The sequence below is a fragment of the Catharus ustulatus genome, chromosome 11 (genome assembly GCF_009819885.2).
Source record: "Catharus ustulatus isolate bCatUst1 chromosome 11, bCatUst1.pri.v2, whole genome shotgun sequence".
In the NCBI taxonomy this organism is placed as follows: domain Eukaryota; kingdom Metazoa; phylum Chordata; class Aves; order Passeriformes; family Turdidae; genus Catharus; species Catharus ustulatus.
This window is the reverse complement of record NC_046231.1, coordinates 1257602-1278312: the sequence shown is the minus strand read 5'-3', so window position 1 is coordinate 1278312 and position 20711 is coordinate 1257602. Positions and strand designations below refer to the sequence as shown.

General features: G+C 40.0%; 1 protein-coding gene across 3 annotated transcripts in view; it reads left to right on the top strand.

Moving 5' to 3' along the window:
* Positions 1–20711, top strand: part of CDH8 (cadherin 8) — a 151788-nt gene that overhangs the window by 70118 nt on the left and 60959 nt on the right. For all 3 annotated transcript variants that reach the window (XR_004418989.2, XM_033069377.2, XM_033069378.2), the window contains exons 4-6: positions 3821–3940; positions 16302–16469; positions 20300–20487. Coding sequence is in view for 2 of the 3 variants with exons in the window: in XM_033069377.2 (XP_032925268.1) it covers positions 3821–3940; positions 16302–16469; positions 20300–20487 (476 nt within the window). In the remaining variant the exon portion in view is untranslated. The remainder of the gene's footprint in view (positions 1–3820; positions 3941–16301; positions 16470–20299; positions 20488–20711) is intronic.

The window sequence follows — 20711 nt, the reverse complement described above, 5'->3', positions numbered from 1 at the left end:
AGCAGTTTATTTGCTGAGCAGAACCCAGAATGCTGCTTTTCCAATAGCATTTACTTAATAGATGTCCTTCCCTGCATTCTTACAGCTTTTGCAATGCAAAATTTTTATTTTTAAAACTTCAAGCACATTATGGTTGGAAAAATGTTGTGTACATGTAGTTTATAACTGCAGTGTCAGTAATGGAGTAAAATTCCCTTTAAATATTGACAATCCAAAGCTTGGAGGTTTCTGGTGTGGAGATTGGCTTAAAACAGCCATGGAGACTGTGAGTTCCTTTTTTTCTGCATTGTTTTTCACCATCAGGAATCTCCCAGTTCTTCAAACCTTTTGGTGCCCAGGTTCCATCACCTGGTTGCTCCATGAGAACTCTCAGCACATTGCAGGGCAGTCAGAGCAGCCCTGACTGACCAACATCACCTGCAGTTGCAGAGGGGACAGGGTTTGCTCCTAAATATACTGATTATTGTCAGTGTGAGCAACATCATGTGGCATGTTTCACACCTGCACAAAATTTTACTCAAGGCATTAAAAAAAAAAAATCAAATTAAAGGTGATAAAATTTAAACTATGCCAAAGCTTAACTAATTTCAGTAGTGGAAGCAATTTCTTTAATTTCTGTTTCATGATCACTCACATCTTCCCTAAACAATTTTCATCAGTGAGATTGTTGGGATCAAATTAGTGGATTTGACAGAAGAGTGTGTGGTAGTCGGAAATGAAGTGCTGGCAGAAACTGATTTCTAGCAGAGAGGAGACCATCTCAGTTGTCCATTCCCTTCATTGATTTTATTAGGTGAGATTGTAATCACACTTCAGGTGACCTGTAAGGCAACGAAAAAGAAGATTGTGCCTTTCCTCCTGCCTCGTGTGTGCTTTAACTGGAAATTCTGACACACATAGCACCCATGTATTTTTAATACATTTTTAAACTTCAGTTGAATGTGGGGTTTCAGTAAGTGATTGAATTATTTTATATCACAAGAAACAAAACTTGGTGGCTGAGCATCAGGATTGGAAGTAATGTTAGACACTGATTAACTTTTTTAATTAGGGTGTGTTCAGCTTTAGTGTCTAATGAACACTTAGGATAAAGAATGTGCTTATCAAAGATTGAGCATGTCCATTCAAACCTGGGAATCTTGAAATAAATATAAAGTATTCAGGAATTCTCAAGTGAAGTAAGATAAGAATAGAAATTATATATCAAATCTTTCTAAACAAGCAGTGTAATTATTTCTGAAGGCCTATGAAATGAGAGTCAGCTTGGAAAATCAGACACAATCTCCAAGCAGTCAACAGTTTTATTTCTTTGTTTTCCTTTGTATATAAAGTATATAATGGAAGCAAAATGAGTCTCGATAAAATACTCTAACTAAAACTTTCACTTTGTGATGAGCCTTATCTTCTTCCAGCCCTGCCCCATTGTGTGATATCCTGCATAAAATTCCTCTGCTTTAGGAGATTAAAAATCACAAGTTTTATGATACCAGCAACAGAAAGGAGCACATCAGCTGCTAGGGCAGCCTGAAAGCAGATAAAGGGAGCTCTGAGCCTGCACTCATGGCTGGGGCCACCCTGGGCCAGCAACTGGGGTATGCTGGGGTGTACTGGAATGGGCTGGGATGTGCTGGGATGCACTGGGATGTGCTGGGATGCACTGGGATGTGCTGGGATGGTGGGTTTAGCTCCAGAGAGGGGAGGTACAGCTCAGCTGAGGGATGATTTTCAGTGGGAACAGCAGAACAGAGCCCTGGTAATGGGTGTGAGCACAAAAGCTGAGCAGAACTTCAACATGTGAGACAATGCTGTCAGCTCCAGCTCCTCAAGCCCTGGACTCCTGTTGCCAGGCACAAGGGGCCTTTTGTTCCTCTCTTCCCAAAATCCACACTCAGGCTTCCTGAAAACTCCCTGCTTGTTGTTCCCTGTGTTCTGCAGCTATGCCACGGCCTCTGAGTGTCCCAGGGCTGCTTCTCAATCCCTCTTTACACTGAAGGAGGGCACTGGGGACATCCCCTGAAGGCTGAGGCTGCTGAGCTTGCCACAGGGCTGGGCACCACAGGTATCACCTGTCCCCTGCTTCACTCCCACTCAGAGCTGCCAGGAGCTGTCTATCACTGTCTGCTTGTGGTCACAATACATTTCTGATGTTAAATCCTTACAAACTAACCACCAAGTTGAGGATAAACTCCATTTCTCAGGCCTGTGACAGGTCACAGACTATTCTGTTAAAGGTTGGGTATAAGATCACCTTTCAGCATCAAATCTTCAAAATATGAGCAGTGTGCATGTTTATAAACCAGATTCAGCAAGCCAAAGAGAGGAGTGACATAATGTTCCTTTTGCATGGGATGTGCCCCAGCTGCAGGACTCCTCTGGCCCCGCTGAGCCCAGCAGAGATGCTGGAGGACACTTATCCTCTACTTCCCCTTGCTGACATTCTCCCCTGTAAGAATAGGTAAATTGACACAAAAAATAAATGACCAATCCTGGCCAAAGCCATTTTTTTCTCTAGTGGGATGTATTTCTGTAACCCACATTCCCTTCACTGGGAATTATCCCAAGCCTGCCTCAGCTCGAGTCCCTGCAGAGCTTGTGCTCCCTGAGAGAGGTGTTCTCCATCCTCCCAAATCCTGCCCTCCCAAACCCCAGCCCCACAGCTTACCCTAGTGTTTGAAGTGACCAGGTGGGATAGAGAGAAATGGCAGCTATTGGGTGATATGCAAATTATATCTAGATAGGCAAACATTTGTGTGAATAATTTAAATTTAAATGTGCTGTAACCTACAAAACTGCCATGCAGGGAGAGAGGCAGAGGAAGCCCAGGGCTGTGCCAAAGGGATCTCCTTCCCTTTGCTCTCCTGTCCTGAAGATGGGATCAGGATTCACAGAAGACCAGGCTCAGGAGGAGCAGCAGGATATTTTTATTGCCGTATCCAGGAAGAGGGATTTTTGGTGGGTGCTGTAATTATTTTCCCTTCTGAACATAATTCAGCCCTTAACCTTTCTGCTTCTCTTGGTTTCTCTCCCTCTGTAGATATTGTCTTTATTGTCAACCTAATTAATGCCATCATACTTTTATGTCAGCCAAAAAAACCTGTCTGCAGCAATCTTAATGCAGCCCACTGTATTTCATTCCATTTTGCTTCTTACAGAAATGGCAAGTGCTATGTTGTCTAAGAAATAAAAAGGGTAATTTCCTTATTTTTTTTTCTATTTTTTTCACAGAGTATGGAATTTATAACTCTGGCTGAACAATGCCCCCCTGAGTGGCAGAGACTCATTTCAGAGACAACTGTTGTCCCAACTCTGTCACTGTGGCCACATCAGATCATTGTCATGGTTGCAAGCCAAGGGGGCAGGGGGAAAGAAAAGAACCCTTTTTATTATTGCTTTTTTCTGTCTGGTCTCTGTAACTTGGCAAAGTTCTTTCAAATGTGAATTTTTGAGTCTTAAATTCAATGTATTATGCTGTATTATTAACCTTGTGTTTTGTATCCCTTTGATATGATTCCTTTGCAAATGCTTGAAGTCTACACAGGTCTATTGAGTAGCTTTAAATGCATTCTACAAAGAAACTTTAAATAATACAGATGCTGAAAAGGCCTTTCTTTTACCCAGAAATTCAGGCTGCTGGCACTTATCAGCTTGAAGGAAAATGTTTTGTTTCTCTTCCACGAGTAATATTTTAACTTCTTAGTGATATTTTTCCTTCTTTTATTATTGTTATACAGCCCACAAGGAAATGAATTTTTGTTTCAAATGAGTTTTTGAATAAGATATGCAAATGTAAACATTAATTGTGTGTATTCTTTCTCTTTAGGCACCTTTGTTACTAAAGTGACAGCCACAGATGCAGATGATCCAGTGTATGGAAACAGTGCCAAGCTGGTTTACAGCATCCTGGAAGGACAGCCTTACTTTTCTATTGAGCCCCACACAGGTAGGTGACCCTAAGCAGCAGCCCCTGCCTTGGGAAATCACCTCAGCTTGCTCCAGGGAGGCTGGGATTAGGGATTGGGACAAATTTCTTCATGGAAAGGGTGGGGAGTCCCCAGCCCTGGAGGGATTTAATTTAAACTGCGTGGATTTGGCACTTGGGGCCATGGGCAGGGTGGGCAATGCTTGGGCTCCGTGTCTTAGAGGCTTTTTCCAGCCTGGAAATTCTGGTTGTGTTTGCAGAGGTGGCCATCCCCTGCCTCTCATCACTTGTGCTCCTCAGAGTCTGATCCTGGGGAAAACCACAGGAAAAACAGGGATTAATGGTAATGGGGGTGATGGTGGTGGCAAAGGCACAGCAGTTCCTGGAGCAGCTGGAGGCAGAGCTGTGAGACAAAACTGCTCAGGGAGTGCAGGGCTTGGCCTGAGTGAGGGGTCTGATGAGCAAAATGTAATGTTCAATATGAGTCTGCAGCATTCCCACCTAAAATACAGCTTAGCTTGGGAATTTCAGAGAATATATTGTTGTGTTTTCATTGAAAATTCTTTTTCTTTCTCGGTTGGTTGGATCAATTTTGGGAGAGGAAGAGCATCAATTGTGAGTGTTGGTGTGAGGTTTGATTAGCATGCATTAGGGTGACTTTTTTCTCTTTTATTTCTCTTTATTTCTCATTTAGTTATGTCTAAAAAGCAAGTTTTAAGGTGGTAACAATGATTTGATAACATTTCTAATATTCTGTCACCTGTTACTAGAAATCCTTTTTAATCACTGTGAGTGAAGCAGCTGTGATCTCCTAAGGAGAAGAAAACTAAAACTCTTTTAAAAACATACAAATACCCACCTGAATTTATACAGCTATAAAGCAGAAAAATAAGATTAAAAATTCTTGTCCTTATGCAGAGTAACAAAACTGTAAAATAAATGCTCAGAGAAATTTTTAAAGGATGATTTTGATAGATTAAGTGAACTAGGTTTTCTCACCAACATAAAACACTCTACTCCTGTAATCTTTAAAAGCTGGAATTTCTTGAAATCTTTCTGATTAAATTGCTTGGAAAAATTATTCCCCATTCCTAGAAATGCCCTAGCTTTAAGGTACTTTATGTAAATAGCATGCATCAATAAATATTAATGGATTAGTCCAAAGTGGGGGTTTCTGGTTGAAGGACAGCTATCCTAAATGTGAAAAAGGATCTCTGGAATGTGATCCAGCCTTTATTTTGACACTGCATGTAAAATAGAGTTATACAGAGAAAAATTTTAGCACAGTACAATGGGAAAAGAGCAGCTTGTTCCAAAAATAAGTGTGTTAGGAGAGTGTTTATTAGTGAAAGCCTTGAGGCTCCTTTGTCACAATCAAGTGGAAATAAAACTCTGAACAGACCTCTGACCATCAAATATCTAAACACACTGTTTGATTTCTTTAATATTACAAATTATTGCATGCAGGAATGATTTGTATGAGCTGGCTTAATTAGAGAGGGGAATGGCTGTAGGGGTTTCCTCAGTTTCTGTTAGGGAAAGTTAGTGGCTTAGAATGGGAACACATCAGCTATCCTAGAGGAGCTGAGAAATGCATTCTCCACCTGCACAGATTTTCTTTCACAGAAAAACGGCCTGAAAGAAATATTCCAAATGTTTAAAAATGCTTAATTTCACTTAATTTTCTTGTTAGTGTCGCATTAAAGCCTAATGCTCAATCCAAAGAAATAACTGTTCCTCATCTAGGAAAGTGATTGCTGTTATGAAAGCCAGAGAGCTCCAAAGCTTCTTGGTGAACCTGAAAATCAAGGTTCTTCTCTTGTTCCACTGGCATTCATTCCCCTTTCTTCCCTTCATTTCCACCTGCAAACATTCCTTTGCAGAGCAGTTCAGTTACCATAAAAAATGACATGTTAATGTCTGAAAAGGGAATTTATTAACAAAGAATCCAACTGTGGCCCTAAGTGGCTTCATCTTATGGAGATGCTTCTGAGCAAATAAATGGTTTCAGATCCCCCTTTTTTTAAAAGATCTGTAGAGGACATCAATGATGTTCTTTAACTCACTGCAACTGGCTGAGTTTCTGTACTGAGGCTGTTCCTGTTTCTTTGCCATGTCTGTAGTGGAATCACCATCCTGCTCTCCCCAAACAGGACACATTGGTTTGTTTAGGGTATATAAAATATAAATAGACATCAATGTTCAACCATTAATCAATCCAGATGCCAGTAGTTATGTAGAAACTGCAGCTACATAGACTGGGTGAAAAAGATTGTTCTAAGCCAAAATGTCCAAAGATGAATTGTGCAGATGTTTGTTTTTTGTATTTGTGCAATCTTTGCAATGTGAGCCACCACAGCTGTCAGTAACTGAGCCAGGAAAACACATCATCCTGTGGTCCTCAGGGGAGTTTTCACATGGGAAGGTGTTTGGATACTGGTGTGAAGGTGTCCAGATTAAAGCAGAGCAGGGTTAGGATTAGTGTCCCACCCCAAACAAATCAAACCTGAGGGTGATCCTCCAAGCATGGCAGATGTTTTAGGGTTTGAGGGTTGTTGGGGATTTTTGGAGGTGTGAGAGGGAATGTGGATGTATGTAAAGCTGCATTTTCTCTGTGATTACACTTCATTAGTGCCCTGGGAAGTTGAAAGCCTTTTCAATTAATTTGGAACAGAATTGTTTCTGAACACAGATATTGTGTCTCCCCCTAAACGGAATCAGCATTTTAAGAAAAGGGCTGTGTGATCCACTTCAGAATGTAAATATTTTCTGCCATTCACAGGAGTGTATCAGGTGTTATCCAAAGTATAGCTATTGAGAACTAGTTTTTCTAGATGACTTTTATTATCTTTCATAGAAACCAAGAGTAAATGTAGATCTGTGCAGCTGCCTATACCAGGACAGTCCTGTGTGTAAATTTTTAATTTCCTGGCTCAGAGTAAGGACTGTCTGACCTTCCAGCTTGATCTTAGTGGCATGTGGAGAGTGAATCATGAGGAATTCTCCTGATTGCTCTGTGTCTGTAATCCTCAGAACAAAAAGAGAGAGTAGAGGAGGAGGATGTGGCTTTGTGCTGAGGAAGGGCTGTCACACCTCAGGGTGTGGGAAGCAGTTGCTCTCTCTCCTGCATTTTGGCTCCTCCTGGCTTGGCAGGAGCTGGATGTGATCCTTACCTGAATCCCTCTCAGCTGGAACTCACATTAGTAAACCTCCTCACTGAAACACTTCTCTTATGCTGGGCACAAAGAAACAAGTTCTGGTAAAACAGCAGTATAAACAATAATATAAATATAAAACAATAATTTCCCATTACCTGAGATGGAAAATGAATCTATTGCTGCAGTTCTCATTTGCAAGTTCTTCTGTAAGCGTTATAGACACATGAAAGGAGGTAATTCTGAAGTTATTTTACACTCAGTGGTCTGAATGTGGCTGAAGGCAAATGCTGTTTTGATCATATGTTCTGAATATTTTTCACTTTTTGTAGGTGAATTTTATTATGACCACTGGTTTGTTGGATAGAGGGTGGATATAATTAATACATGACAAAGATACAGTTTTAGATTTTTTTTTCTGTGAGAGACAAAACTTAGAATGTGATGGCATCAGATTAGTAACAAAACTCATGTGGGCTGAAATATATTCCTTATATCATTATGGTTCCATCTCAGTAACTGATACCAGGCTCCCTGCCTAGTGTGTTTTATTTATAGAGGTACATGGGTTGTATGGATTCTCTCATAATCCGAATGATGACAATCCAAGTGCTGGGAAAGGGGGCTCCTTAAGAATGCTAAAAGTAGCTGGAGTACACTTCTCACTTTTAAGCTTTTACAAGGATATTAAATCATGACTGTCAGTTTTAAAATAAGATTATCATAATGAAAAGTAATATGAAGTGACACTCTGTTCTACAATATAGGGATGGCAGAGGAAATACATTTTCAGCTGTATCTGGCTTATTTACATTTCACATGAACTTAAATAATGTCACTCCTACACATACCTGAAATATAGCTACGTGAACAAGGCAAATTACAGCCAAGCCCTGCTGCACTGGAAGACACAAGGGATTAGTGGAGCATAGGCCCTTAGTCTGGTTGAGAAAGAACAGCTTTTAAACACTGCTGTCTTGGATATGGCATTTGGTACAAAGCCAAGGCTCAAGGAGGCACCGCTGGGATGGATGGAAAAGCCAGCAGACCAGAAAGATGAAGACTCTTAATAGAATGTGGATATTTATCTGGAGAGGAAATAAGGGGCGGGGGGGGGTGTGTGATGTGTGTTGTGTTTCCCTATGCCTGCTTTCACTTTCAGTTCTTTCAGTTGGAAGAACACATGCTTTAAACCAGCAGAGTTTTTAACTTAGTGTGTGGCCCTGTGGTCCTGAAATCAGAACATAAATGAATAGGCCTAGGAGAAATAAAAGCTTCACTCAACAGAAGCCAGGTTAGAATATTTTATTTTAATTTGCAGCCTTGCCTCCATGTAGACCTTTTAACAGAGTCCAGCAGAATGAAAACAAGGGAGCAAGAAGGTATAAACCAGCACCTTTTCAGTCACAGATATGTTTGTGGTGCTCAGACTGTTTTTTCTGTGTGGTTGTTAATGCCCAGTTCATTCCCAATGGTACAAGGTGCCCTCAGAATATTGTGTGTGGGGCTAATAAGAGCCATCATTATAAAAAAACCACTGCTGAGATAGTGAGAAAGTTCAAAGCAGGGTAGCTAAGGTCAGGAGAATATTACTTATAATGAAAGATTGATTGAACTAAATTTGTATAAACTGGATCAGAGGTGATTAAAGGAGGATATGAAATCACTGCACAGATATTTGAGAGGTGTTAATAAAAGAGAGATATGGGGACTGTTTTTGTAATTACTCGTGATACAACGACAAAGAAGCACTTCAAGCTGGAGAGAAATGAGGAAACAGTTTTGGCGCAGGAAGGAATCTACTACTGCAAGGGGAAAGTAATGAGCTGCTAGGAACAGAACTCACTCGTGTTCAACAGAGCCTTCCTAAATAGTTCAGCTCCTAAATACTTTAGATCCAAACCCTCATGGGATTAGTGTAGAGAAAGTACTTGTTCAACATGAGTCAGAGCGTGGATTGAGCTGCTGCTTTCACTTTATTGACTGCTGCTGCTGCCATGGCTGTGCCAGTTACTGCAAATTTAAAGTTAAGTAAACTCCTAACTGGAATAATAAAAGGAGGCATGAACTGGGATGGGTGGGCATTGTTCTGCTTTAGCAAGAGGGGTGTAACTCCTTTTCACAGAATTGCAATATCACAGAATCAGGGTGGTTTGGGTTGGGAGGAACCTTAAAGCTCATGACATTCCACCCCTGCCGTGGCAGGGACACCTTCCCTAGGAGACGGCAGGTCTGTGCAGCAGCATCCAGGTCCATGGAGCAGAGAGCAGCATTCCAGGACAGCACTGTGCCATTCCCAGGGCAGCATTCCCAGGGCAGCACTGTGACTCCAGCAGTATTCCCAGCCCTGTGCCATTCCCAGGGCAGCACTGTGCCATTCCCAGCACTGTGCCATTCCCAGGACAGCATTGCACATTCCCAGGACAGCACTGTGACATTCCAAGGACTGCACTGTGCCATTCCCATCACTGTGCCATTCCCAGGACAGCACTGCACATTCCCAGGGCAGCACTGTGACATTCCAAGGACTGCACTGTGCCATTCCCAGCACTGTGCCGTTCCCAGGACAGCACTGCACATTCCCAGGGCAGCACTATGGCCCCAGCACACCCAAGGGCTCCTGGAGAGCATCACTGCTCGCAGCTGTTATAGTGCAGTGCTGGAAGCAGTCTGCTCTCCCACTGCTGGGAGTCTTTTCATGTCTTTGTATACTAAACAGTGTGTGCAACCCGAGGAGATGTGTCAAGGTGTTTGTGCTGAGGTGTTTGATGGCCCTGAGAGTTGTCTTGGTGACAGCCCATTAGGAGAGGGCTGGGCTGACACAGAGCCAGAGCAGGGCTGAGTCAGTCCCGCAGCTCTCATTAGCCACAAGGATGGAGTGCAGCTGTTAAGGATCAGGAATTTAGGATTGGGCCCTTCAGTAGCACCAGGAACTGTCCTTGCTCATTAATAAAATAAGTAAAAAATCATTGCAGAGATGTTTGAAAACAGTTCTGCTGGTCTGCAGCTGGTAAAGATGAGTGGCTGAAGATCAAGGCAGATTGGCATTTGGAAAGAAGCGATTTCTGCTTCTTGAGTTTATCAAATAATAGCAGTGACAAAAAAAAGCTGATACCACACATATTTCTTGCATTTCAGAGCAATAGCTCTATCATTTTAGAAAGCTTGTGAGGTAGTTTGAACTTGACTGTTCCTCATGCTGAGTAGGAAAACGGGCAACATATCTAAATAATGTGCTTTAAGGGCTTGAATTAGAGAGAGGAATTTGAACTACACAGCTGGAGCTGGAAAGCACCTGAAAAAGAATCTAAGGCTACTTTCTGTAAAGTGTCTGGTGTAATCACAGCTATTAGATTGCTACAAATAAAATCCTAAGGAAACGAAGTCATAAATGCGGTGCCAAATGTTTATTTACTGAGTTTGTTCTCAGCTGGTGAGAGAGTGATCCTTTCACCGTGCCAATGAGAGGGTCCCAGGGAAAAGGGAATGGCTAGAAAGTAGAGCTTAAAGCTTTGGACCCATTCTCTAAAACCCTGAGACAAGCTCACCTGGATTAAAAAGGCAATGTTATAATAGCTGTTGTCCAGTCATGTCCTACAGGACATAGTTCTAGCAGAATGCACATAGAGAAAGATGGGTCACTTCATGTGCAGTAAGAAACTTGCAGGCTCGATTTCAGGATGAAAACTGGAGCAGAAACTGCAAAAATTATAGTAATGTGGGCTGGAAGAGAAAATACAATAAATCCTAGGTCAAAAAGCCCAAATTAATAAAACCATGTTCAATCTTGAGCTCTCTTTTTAACAAAATATGTGCCATCTTGCCTATACACTTTCTAAAAATAACCATTAGAGTAAAATACGTTCACTAGTAGATTCTCTATTAAAAACACAAAAATGGCGCAGAAATATAAAATGTAATATAGCATTTGATTCTTCAGCTACTCATTATTTTTACTGTTTAATGTCTTTGATTTGAAATGTATCTAGATCTGAATGTAGTTCATACAGCTCCTGTAATTAATAACTTTTATAGAAAGTTGGGCAGCCTTGCGAGAGATTGCAGGTATGTTTCCTGTCTTGATAGAAACTAAACCAGAAATCAGAATATTTGATGATAATTCTTATTAAAGAGATTATGATAAAGGTAAATAAAATTAAAAATACTGGATCAATATTCCTGTATCACATCAGCAAAGCAGTGCATTTTTTAAAACTTTGAGTAAACATAGTTGTGATCTACTCATGTTTTAAGAATTAAGGCACATGTTTTCCACAGATCTCCAAGCAAACCTTTTTTATGGACTGCTGAAACATCACTGAGGTTCCTGTGCTTTACAGGAATACAAACAATGCCACTCACAGCTCTGAAGAAATTGATTTTCAGGGGTTTGGGTCCTAAATGACTGTTATGTTTAATAATAATCTCCACCAAGACTCTAGCTCGGAAGAAAGATCAAAGCAATTATTTAGCTCTTGCAAAATGAAGTAGGGAAAGTCCGAAGTATCAAAGTCTGCAAGCTGAAATAGCAGGAAGTCTTCAATAAAGGGTGAGAGATGAATGGGTTGCTCGAGAAAGGCTTCTCAGGGCCAGGCTCCAATTTTGCATAGCACTGCTTGGTTTTGTTCCATGTGCTCAATTATTATTATGTATAGTTTTATGACATTGTCATAAAGAGTTCCTTGAAAAAATGGAGATGAAAGTGAAAGCCAGGTCCTTATTTCTGTTGCTTTTTTTTTTTTTGCTTCTTTCTTTTCATGAGCTGCAGCCTCTGCCACTTTGCTTCCTTTCCCCTGGACTTTTTCAGAGTGAGACAGTGAATATTCTTCCCAATAGGTTTTTGAATGTAGTCCCCAGGGGTGCACTTTAACTGATTCTGGTTGTGAGGCAGATTGTGCAAATTGCTCAGGGTGTGCAGTCAGGACCACTGCAAAAGTAAATCCCCTTCTGCAGCTGCTCTATTTGCTTTTGAGCAGTGGGACACTGATGGCTGCTCAGGAAAAGCAAATCAGCCAAAAAAATAAAAGAAAAATATAGGTACTCCAATATTTGGAGGTGTCATCATTGGAGAGAGTAGTTTGCTTCTTGACTTCTGTACCTTCCAAGATGTTTCCTGATCTTTCCAGCTTGAGGGAGAGGATCTTAGTGAAGTTCTGGGGGATGCACATTCAGTGATTTCACCACATTTCATAGCATTGAGCTTTGGGAATTATTTCAGGCTACAGGGAGACAAAGCCTTGACTTAGACACTATGGAGGGAAGGAGCCTTGAGTGAGAATGTAGTGAGGGCCATTGGCCCCAAAAAGGATCAGATTTTCCCTTGCCATTCTTGGCAGATGGTTGACTGATAAATTCTTTAAAACTTGCAGGATTGGAGCACTGCTCATCCTACAGACAGCCTTTTGTCAGTGCTCCCCTAATGTTGGACTGGAATCTCTCTTGGTGCAGCTGAAACCCATTTTGGGGCTATATTTTAGGCCCATTATTTCTTCTCTTATCCCCAGTGGAAAAGGAGAGCACTTCCAGGTAATTTTTACATATTTGCCTGTCAAGGCTTTCCTTGTACTTCCTGAACCAAATAAATCGGTATTTTTCAAAACTGGACACACTGTTCCAGCCACAGCCTTACTTGTGTGAGTGCACTGGGAAGATTATTCCAAAGTTCTTCCACATAACACACTAATATAGCAGGAAATGCTTGAGCACTTTTATCAGCAAGTTGCTGTTGTCTCACATTGAGCTCATTTTGACTCCACGTTCTCTTCTGTCTTGTGAGTCATCTGCTCTATTGTAATTGGGAAGTTAATTGTTTCCCTCACACAAAATGCTTTTTACTTGCCAAATTGAGTTGCATCCTGCTATTTTAGACTCCCCAAATTGTGAAAATTGTTTTGAACTCTAATCCTGTTCTTCCTGTATTTGCAATGGCTCTCAGCTTTATGTCATCTGAAAGGCTTGATAAGTTCTCCCTGCCCTGTGGCTTTCAGGAAATATTGAGTGATTCTAGAAGCACAACAATCTCCATGAACCACGTCATCCATCTCTCCATTTGACAGTCAGCCATTGATAACTGTTCTGAATACAATCTTCCAACAAGCATCTACCTGCCTTACATTAGTTTATGGTAATTCCCTCGCTTTTGAACTGCTCCTGCTTGGCACATCTCCTCCTCATCCATCACTGCATGCTGAAAGTGATTATGATTTTATTCTCCATTTGTTTCTGGGTTGAATTGAAGCAGAGCAGGTTGAATGCCCAGTGAGTTGATGTTCTGTGTGCTGGGTGTGTGTTGGTATTTGGTGAGCCTGGGTTGTGTTCTAAAAATAAACAGATGGTTTCAGTACCTCCTGCAAATCCAGCCTGAGGACAGGTGAATAAAGCAAAAGAAAAGTAAATATCCTTGAGATTCTCTGTGCAGAACTCTCTTAGCCTGTCTTGATCATGATAGATGAGGATGGAGCTTTTTGGTGTTCACAAATTTGCCTCCTAGGAGATATCAACACTTCTCTGTTGCTGACCTCCATTCTGTGGATTCTGAATGTAGTGGTGACAATCAGTCTGCAATTTGGATAGTTTTGGTTCTCAAAAACCTTCAGCTCCTTTTCTAGTAATTTAAACAGTAGACTGCTTTTTAGCCTTTTATTGTGTTTGAAATTGAAACTTGAAGAGTTTGACTCAGCTGCTGGCAAGTGGTTTATAGTCTGTGACAGTGGTTGTGTATAAAACTACTGAAACAAATGCTCGTGTACCTTTACACAGAAAAACGAACCCCAAAATCTTTATGTCTTAAAAGCCAAAATTTTAATTTTTATTTTGGCTCTTCTAAAGGTATTTAATCTGCCTGATGTATTTCAAACCATAGGCAAGGGCTAAACTGTTCAATACATCAAGAGACAAATTAAAATACCTGGGAAAGCCATCAATTTGGTGAAATAATTTACTTTTCTCAGTGGAAACTGCAGAATACAAAATATGGCACCTCATACAACTCATCTGTAGGCTAGAGTTAACAATGTAAATTAGGTTAAAAAACCCAAACAAACATAGAAACTGTGCCTAAAAAATTAATGGAGATAAAGTATAGCATGCTTGATACAAGCTCTATTGAAATAAGGGTTCATTGATCTGCTATATTAGTGAAAAAAAAGAATGTGGACCAAACTCTGACAGCCTAGGTTTGCATTAGACTGCTCTTTATGAGTCATTTCACTTACAACAAAAGACTTATTTGCAGAATACATCATTATTATTCATCAATAGTAAGCCAGTCAGTCCAAACCAGACACAACTCTCAGATGCTTTCAGAATTAAGCACCATTTACTTTCCTTACCCAGGGTGCCATGATGGAAATGACCCTACTCTTTCACTGACTGTATTTTGCACCTATCAAATCTGATAAATGGGGTTTATTGTTCCCCTGCTTTCACTCAGAAAAACCTAACACAAGCATTTTCTGTGGTGTGTGGCAGAATAATGTGGGCTCCCTCCTGAGGCACTTTCACCTGCTGTGCTCTGAGGCTCCAAACCCCACTTACCTTGGGCTTTTTATTCCCTGTGCTGGAATAAAAACTCACTAATTGAGAGTCTCCCTGTCCCTCTGGACATGTTCCTGTGTCACCAGAGGTCCTGTCCACCCCCAGCCCTTCTGTGGCTCTGAGCTCCTGGGGAACAAGAAAATTCTCTGCCTTGGCTGCTGCAGACATAAAGAAGAGGTTTCATTCTCCTGCAGAATTATTTAATATGTGAGGCCACAACCAAAAATATTTTATGGAATAATATTAGAAGAGTGTGGGTTACAAACTTGCTCTCATGTTATATTTGGTGGTTTATGGAGGAAGTGTATTGCTTTATTATAAATACTTTACACCCCCTTGCCCTTTGAGTGGTCCTCAGCCATGGAAAGGTCTGATCAGGTTCTTGGTATTGTATTGTTAAATATCAATGGGTATTTAATAAATATTAGCATTTTCTTCATAATTTGTAAATTTTAGAATTTCCCAAAAGGCATCGCTATTAATGCAAAAAGAATATTTATTTATTCATTCTACATGAATAGGTAATCTCAGAGTGTCATTTTTGAAAAGCTTGGTTAGTAGAACCTGTGCCAGACAAAAGAGTAAGAGATAGATTAGATGGAATATCCACAGCTATTCTAAACCCAACAAAGCGAGCAAAACTAAAACAAAGATTCATTGAGTTACTGTCAATGTCTGCAAGGAAACATTATAGCATTTTTAATGGAATTAAAAATAAAAAAAGGATAACAGTAACAACAAAAAGCCATATTTCAATTGAACATTTTGGTTTGTTTTCCCTGGATTTAGTGGGGCTTCTTTAGTCCCTTATGGTGGACTTTACTGAACTGCAATGAACACTATTGAAATTTAGTATTACACTTCCAACACATATTGTGAATATAATAGCACATTACAGGCGGAAAAATTTTGGAAAGACAAAATGATTTGATTATTTCTTCTACCACATGTGCATGAAATCTATAGGACTTTACAGTAGATCTGGCCCCAGAATTAACTGAACTGTCCATGGTTGATATTTCCTTCAGCCCACTGACATTTGTATTTTGGTATACAGCAGATCATTGAACTTTAAAAGTTTTAAATCTTCTAAGCTGATGAAGCCGGTGATGGCAGCTTCCTGAGGTCATTTTGCTGCAGGTGACCCTCCTTGAGCAGTGGATGGAGTCTGTCTTTCTCCTGTTCAAGTTTAGGCACTCAGTTTAAGACTTAAGACAGCAACCGCAGCCTGCAATATACCCAAGAATAGATCAAAAATAGAGCAGATGATGGGTTGAAATTATTTTAAACAATCTGAACAGATGTGGTTAACAGTGCTCACAGAGTCAGCTTTCTATGTGGTTGTCTTCTCTTTGGGAATTCTGTGGGGAGAAGATGGATTTCTGTGGGAGGTGGGGCAGAAGCCATGAGGTTTGTCAGGAATAAAATGTAAAATATGTATCACAGCTATGATTAATTCTTGGGTTTTGAACCACATTTTCAGTGCACTTCTAATTAAATCAAGGTAGGTGACCTCTAATATAATTTTTTTCAAAATCTCAAATTTTTCTTCATCCTTTGTATTAAGAGGCAACCTAACTGGACCTTTGACATTTTTTGTATACCAATATTTGCATATATCCATAAAAACAGCTGCAAATTAAATTTGTGTCTGTACCTGACTTTTTCCCCCCCACCCCCCATTATTGTAGCTATAATTAAAACAGCTCTTCCCAACATGGACAGAGAAGCCAAAGAAGAATATTTTGTGGTCATCCAAGCAAAGGACATGGGAGGACATATGGGTGGACTCTCTGGAACTACAACAGTGACAATTACACTCAGTGATGTGAATGACAATCCTCCTAAGTTTGCACAGAGTAAGTGCCATTATATGTGTGTATGCTCCTTTATAAGAAGCTATTGTTGTATTGTTGCTTTTCGGTTTTAAATCAAGCTTGGATTTTGTTGTTTTGGTTTTTTTTTTCTTTTAATCTTTATATTGCCTGGGTTTTTAATGTAATTTAAAACATGTAGTTGTTACTAGAGAAAGCAACTCTGCATGATGAAGAGCTTAGGAAAGAGGGAATTATGGCCACAACAGTGGATGCAGATTTCTGCCTTCCTTGTTACCCCTATTGCATTCACCCAAAAGGGCCTGGAGACTTCTGAAAACAGATTTATTTCTTCCCAGTGCAGTTGCTTCTGTGTGCTTTGTTGCTTCCATCTGATGCAGACAAGTGACACCACCAGTAAAAGACACATATAAACAGATAAAAGGAATGAAGCCTTGACTAATTAGGCAATACTGAACAAAACAAAGAAGATAAGTCTGAATCTAGATTATTGTTGATCTTTAATTCAAAATCCGTATTTTCTACTATGGATCCAATGGGTATCTTGCTGAGTTAGGTTAAAATGATTTGGCATCCTGCTGAGATTCTCTGCAAGCTTTGTAGTCTATTTCCAAGATGAAGACAAAAAGAAAAAAAGAGGAAGAAGAGCATAATGGCTGAATTGATTTTATTTGGAGCAGGTGCAACCCAATACACTATTAGAAACTTTGCATTTTATCCTGCTTGTTCTGGAAAATTAAAAGTTTTTTTGAGCCTGCATCTGGACTTTGCATAATTTTTTTTTTCTTAGAAGTATGTTTTTCTGACAAGATGCTCAAGGACCCAGCGTGAAGTTAATTTTTTTCCATGTATGGATGACTTGAACTCCACTTTTGCCCACTTCTGAGGACACAGAGTAAAATGGGTTTGTCCTAGTGCTCAGCATATGATAAAAAAAAAATATGCTTCTGTAGCCTGTAGAAAATATACTTAGAGAGAGAAATCTAATCTAAATAAGCAGAGGCAAAGCTGATTTTCAAAATATATATTTTATTACCTCATCTCAGTGGTTTTTAACAGATAAGCTCTCTCTCCTCAATAAAAGGTTTTCTCTCATAAAGCAGGAAATGCATGAATTTTTTACTTTGTGTCCCTTGCATTGCCTTTCCCTCTGTGTTAGTGTTTTCCAGCAATTTCCGTAACAATGCAATGCCTGCAGATGAGCTCTATCACCAGCATGCACAGGGATGTCTCTTTTATACTTGCAGGGTCCTGTGGCTCCAGCTCAGGGAGCACAGAGCTACCTTTGCCAGCTTGCCTGACATTTATTGTACTTACCTGGCATTTATTGCACTAACCTGGCATTCCTGTGCCACACTGGCATTTATTGTACTTACCTGGCATTTATTGCACTTATCTGGCATTCCTGTGCAACACTGGCAGTTATTGTACTTACCTGGCATTTATTGCACTTACCTGGCATTCCTTGTACCAGCGCTGCCTCAGAAAGCCTTTGGTTGCCAATATGGCAAAAAATCTGACCCAAAAATCAGCAGCACAACTAGTCTAAACTGGGCATCAGCAGGACTGCATCATTGTCCCTGGATTTCATTTGCTCCTGGATGAGTTTTCCTGCAGCAAGGAGGAAGGTGATTCCTCTGAAGCTGTTACAGCCCCTGCAGGATTCAAGCTTCCCTCTAGGAATAACCACTGACCATGATGGGAATTCTTTAGGAAAAGCACTGGTGCATGTAGCCTAGCTGCGTATTATGTATTTATTGCTTTAATGATGAGCGCACCACAGATTAGCCATGACTCTGCCCTTGGACAAGAACTGAGCCAGTCTGTTTCTTTCTCTCTTTTTTTATAATTTTTTTTTTCTTTTTTTTTTTTTTACACTGTTGAAGCACAGTTTGCATTTGCCTGGAAAGGAAAATAAGAAGGGATCAAACTTGCAATAAGCCTAGCCAGAATGAAATCGAAATTCATAAGATGTAATACATGCTGCTTGCACAATAAATGGTAATGAGCTCAGGAAACAGGGTGTTTTATCGGGTTATTGTTTCCAGGCAGGACAGAAATGTATATTTATGGTTTGATTTCAGAGTGTTAGCCTCCTGGGTTTTAGAAATGAAAAAGATGAACTTTCACTACTTGTGTGATCTCTCTGAAATAATTTTAGAGACGTTTTATAAGTCACCAAAGTTTTTAACCCGGCAGTTTACCACAGAATTGTAATGAGAAGAGCTGTGCTCTGCTGTGGAAACCCAAGGCTTTCAAAGATGCCCAGTGTGGGTATTTTGGTCAGCCCAGCACTAGGATACAATTCATAATTCTGGAGAGGAATGTGTGTGCATCATAATTTTTAATTTTTTCTTAATGTTTTGTAAACTATCTTAATAAATCTGAGAGCAAAATTCCGACTTAACAATGCAATCAGCTGTGCCTGGAGATTCAAACCACAAAGTGTGGACAGCAGTGTAAATGATGAAGGCATAATTTAGCCTCCCTAGGCACTTCATTGCTTTGGCTGCTCATTGTTTTTGAGCCATTATGGATATTCTGAGGAATCTTGATGATCTCCAAATTATCTCTAATAATTTAGCCTAGGAACATCAAAAACAAGTCAATTTGGGACTTCTTTGTGTAGCTAACGTGTATTGGTGAAGTCCTCACAGTTTCCTTCCTATTTTCAGCTGTTGCTACTGCAATCAGCAACAACTCTGAACATTGTTTTTGAAAAACTATTACCTGCACTTAGCAGGTAGTTTTTAACACCAGCTTCTGGCCTTGTTCTCTGTCCTCCCTGCTGTTCTAAGGCAGTTTTAATGGGCTTTTCCATTATCCTTGAATTCTTTTTGCCTATTTTAACTCCTGAGCAGCATTTCATTTGATTAGATCATGTATTAACCTTAACTTCAATGAGTGTCAATTATAAAGAGGTAGAAATATAGGGACTTTAGAAAGCATTTTGGGTATAAAATTTGTGTCTTCTGGTTTTTAGAGTACTGTTAGGAACAGAGAGATACAAAAGGAAATGGATATTTTGAGTTTTGCCTTGATAAAATTTCTACCTGAAATAATATGTCTATATAGATTTTTGATGCTTTGTAGCTTAAAAGATTTGAAGCAGGTATAACAAAAAATGCTGACAATTTGAATAGCAATTTCTAATGGATTTCAGTCTAACTCTACAACAAATAGTAAACACAGTAATGATTGCTATGAAAAGTATTGTTTCCAGTAAAAAAAACAACAAAAAAACCCCCAAAAAAACCCCAAAAAAACCCCCCCAAAAAACCCAAAAAAACCCCACAAACAAACAAAAAAAAACCTTGGGAGTTTCCTTGAATATTTCCTGATTATCCTGATTAGTTTCTTACCACAAAAGAGAGGTGGAAGGGTTTAAACAAAGAAAAATCACATTATGTTTTAAAAAGTAATAAATATTTGAAGTTATGTAGTAAATATTTGAAGTTATGTAAATGCTTACACAATGGGTTTTTTAAGTATTAGACCAATTTTTTGTGGAGTAAAAGCCGAAATTTCTTGGTTGAACTGTAACTCCTTGTCAATAAAACATCTGTATAAACAGGTAAGTTCTGCAGTGTTGAAAGGAACTCAATGTTTGTGTTTGCCAGCACAAAATATCCCTGAGAGGAAGAAGCAGGAGACTGCTGGAATGGAAAGGACACTCACCTACAGTAAAGTGAATATTCTTGTGTAGGACCCTGCTCTGCTGCTTGAGTCACTAACTTGTGTAAATAGGGGTGGAATCAGTGCACATCTCAAGAGCTGGTGTTGGGGACATTGAAGAGCACACGGGGGACATTGGGACCAGCTGTAATGTTTAGTCTTTTCCTCTTATTTGGAAGGTCTGTATCACTTCTCAGTAATGGAAGATGTTGCTCTTGGTGAACCAATAGGAAGGGTAAAAGCAAATGACCTGGATATTGGAGAAAATGCCAAATCATCCTATGATATTATTGAAGGAGATGGAATGGATATATTTGAGATTACCACAGATGCCCAAACTCAGGACGGCATTATTAGAGTGAGAAAGGTAAATCATATCTCTGTTAAAACCATAAATGTTTATTGTGCATACCCAGCCAGACTTTGTGAGAAGATGCTGGCTTTCCAGGGATTCTTTCACCTGTGGATGAGGTGCCAAGCCCCTGGGGTGATGAAAAGGGGTATATTGGCCATGTTCCTCTGAATTTTCATGGAGGTGACAGCTGGGGAGACATCCATGGGTGCTGGAAATCTTATCCAGGATCACACATG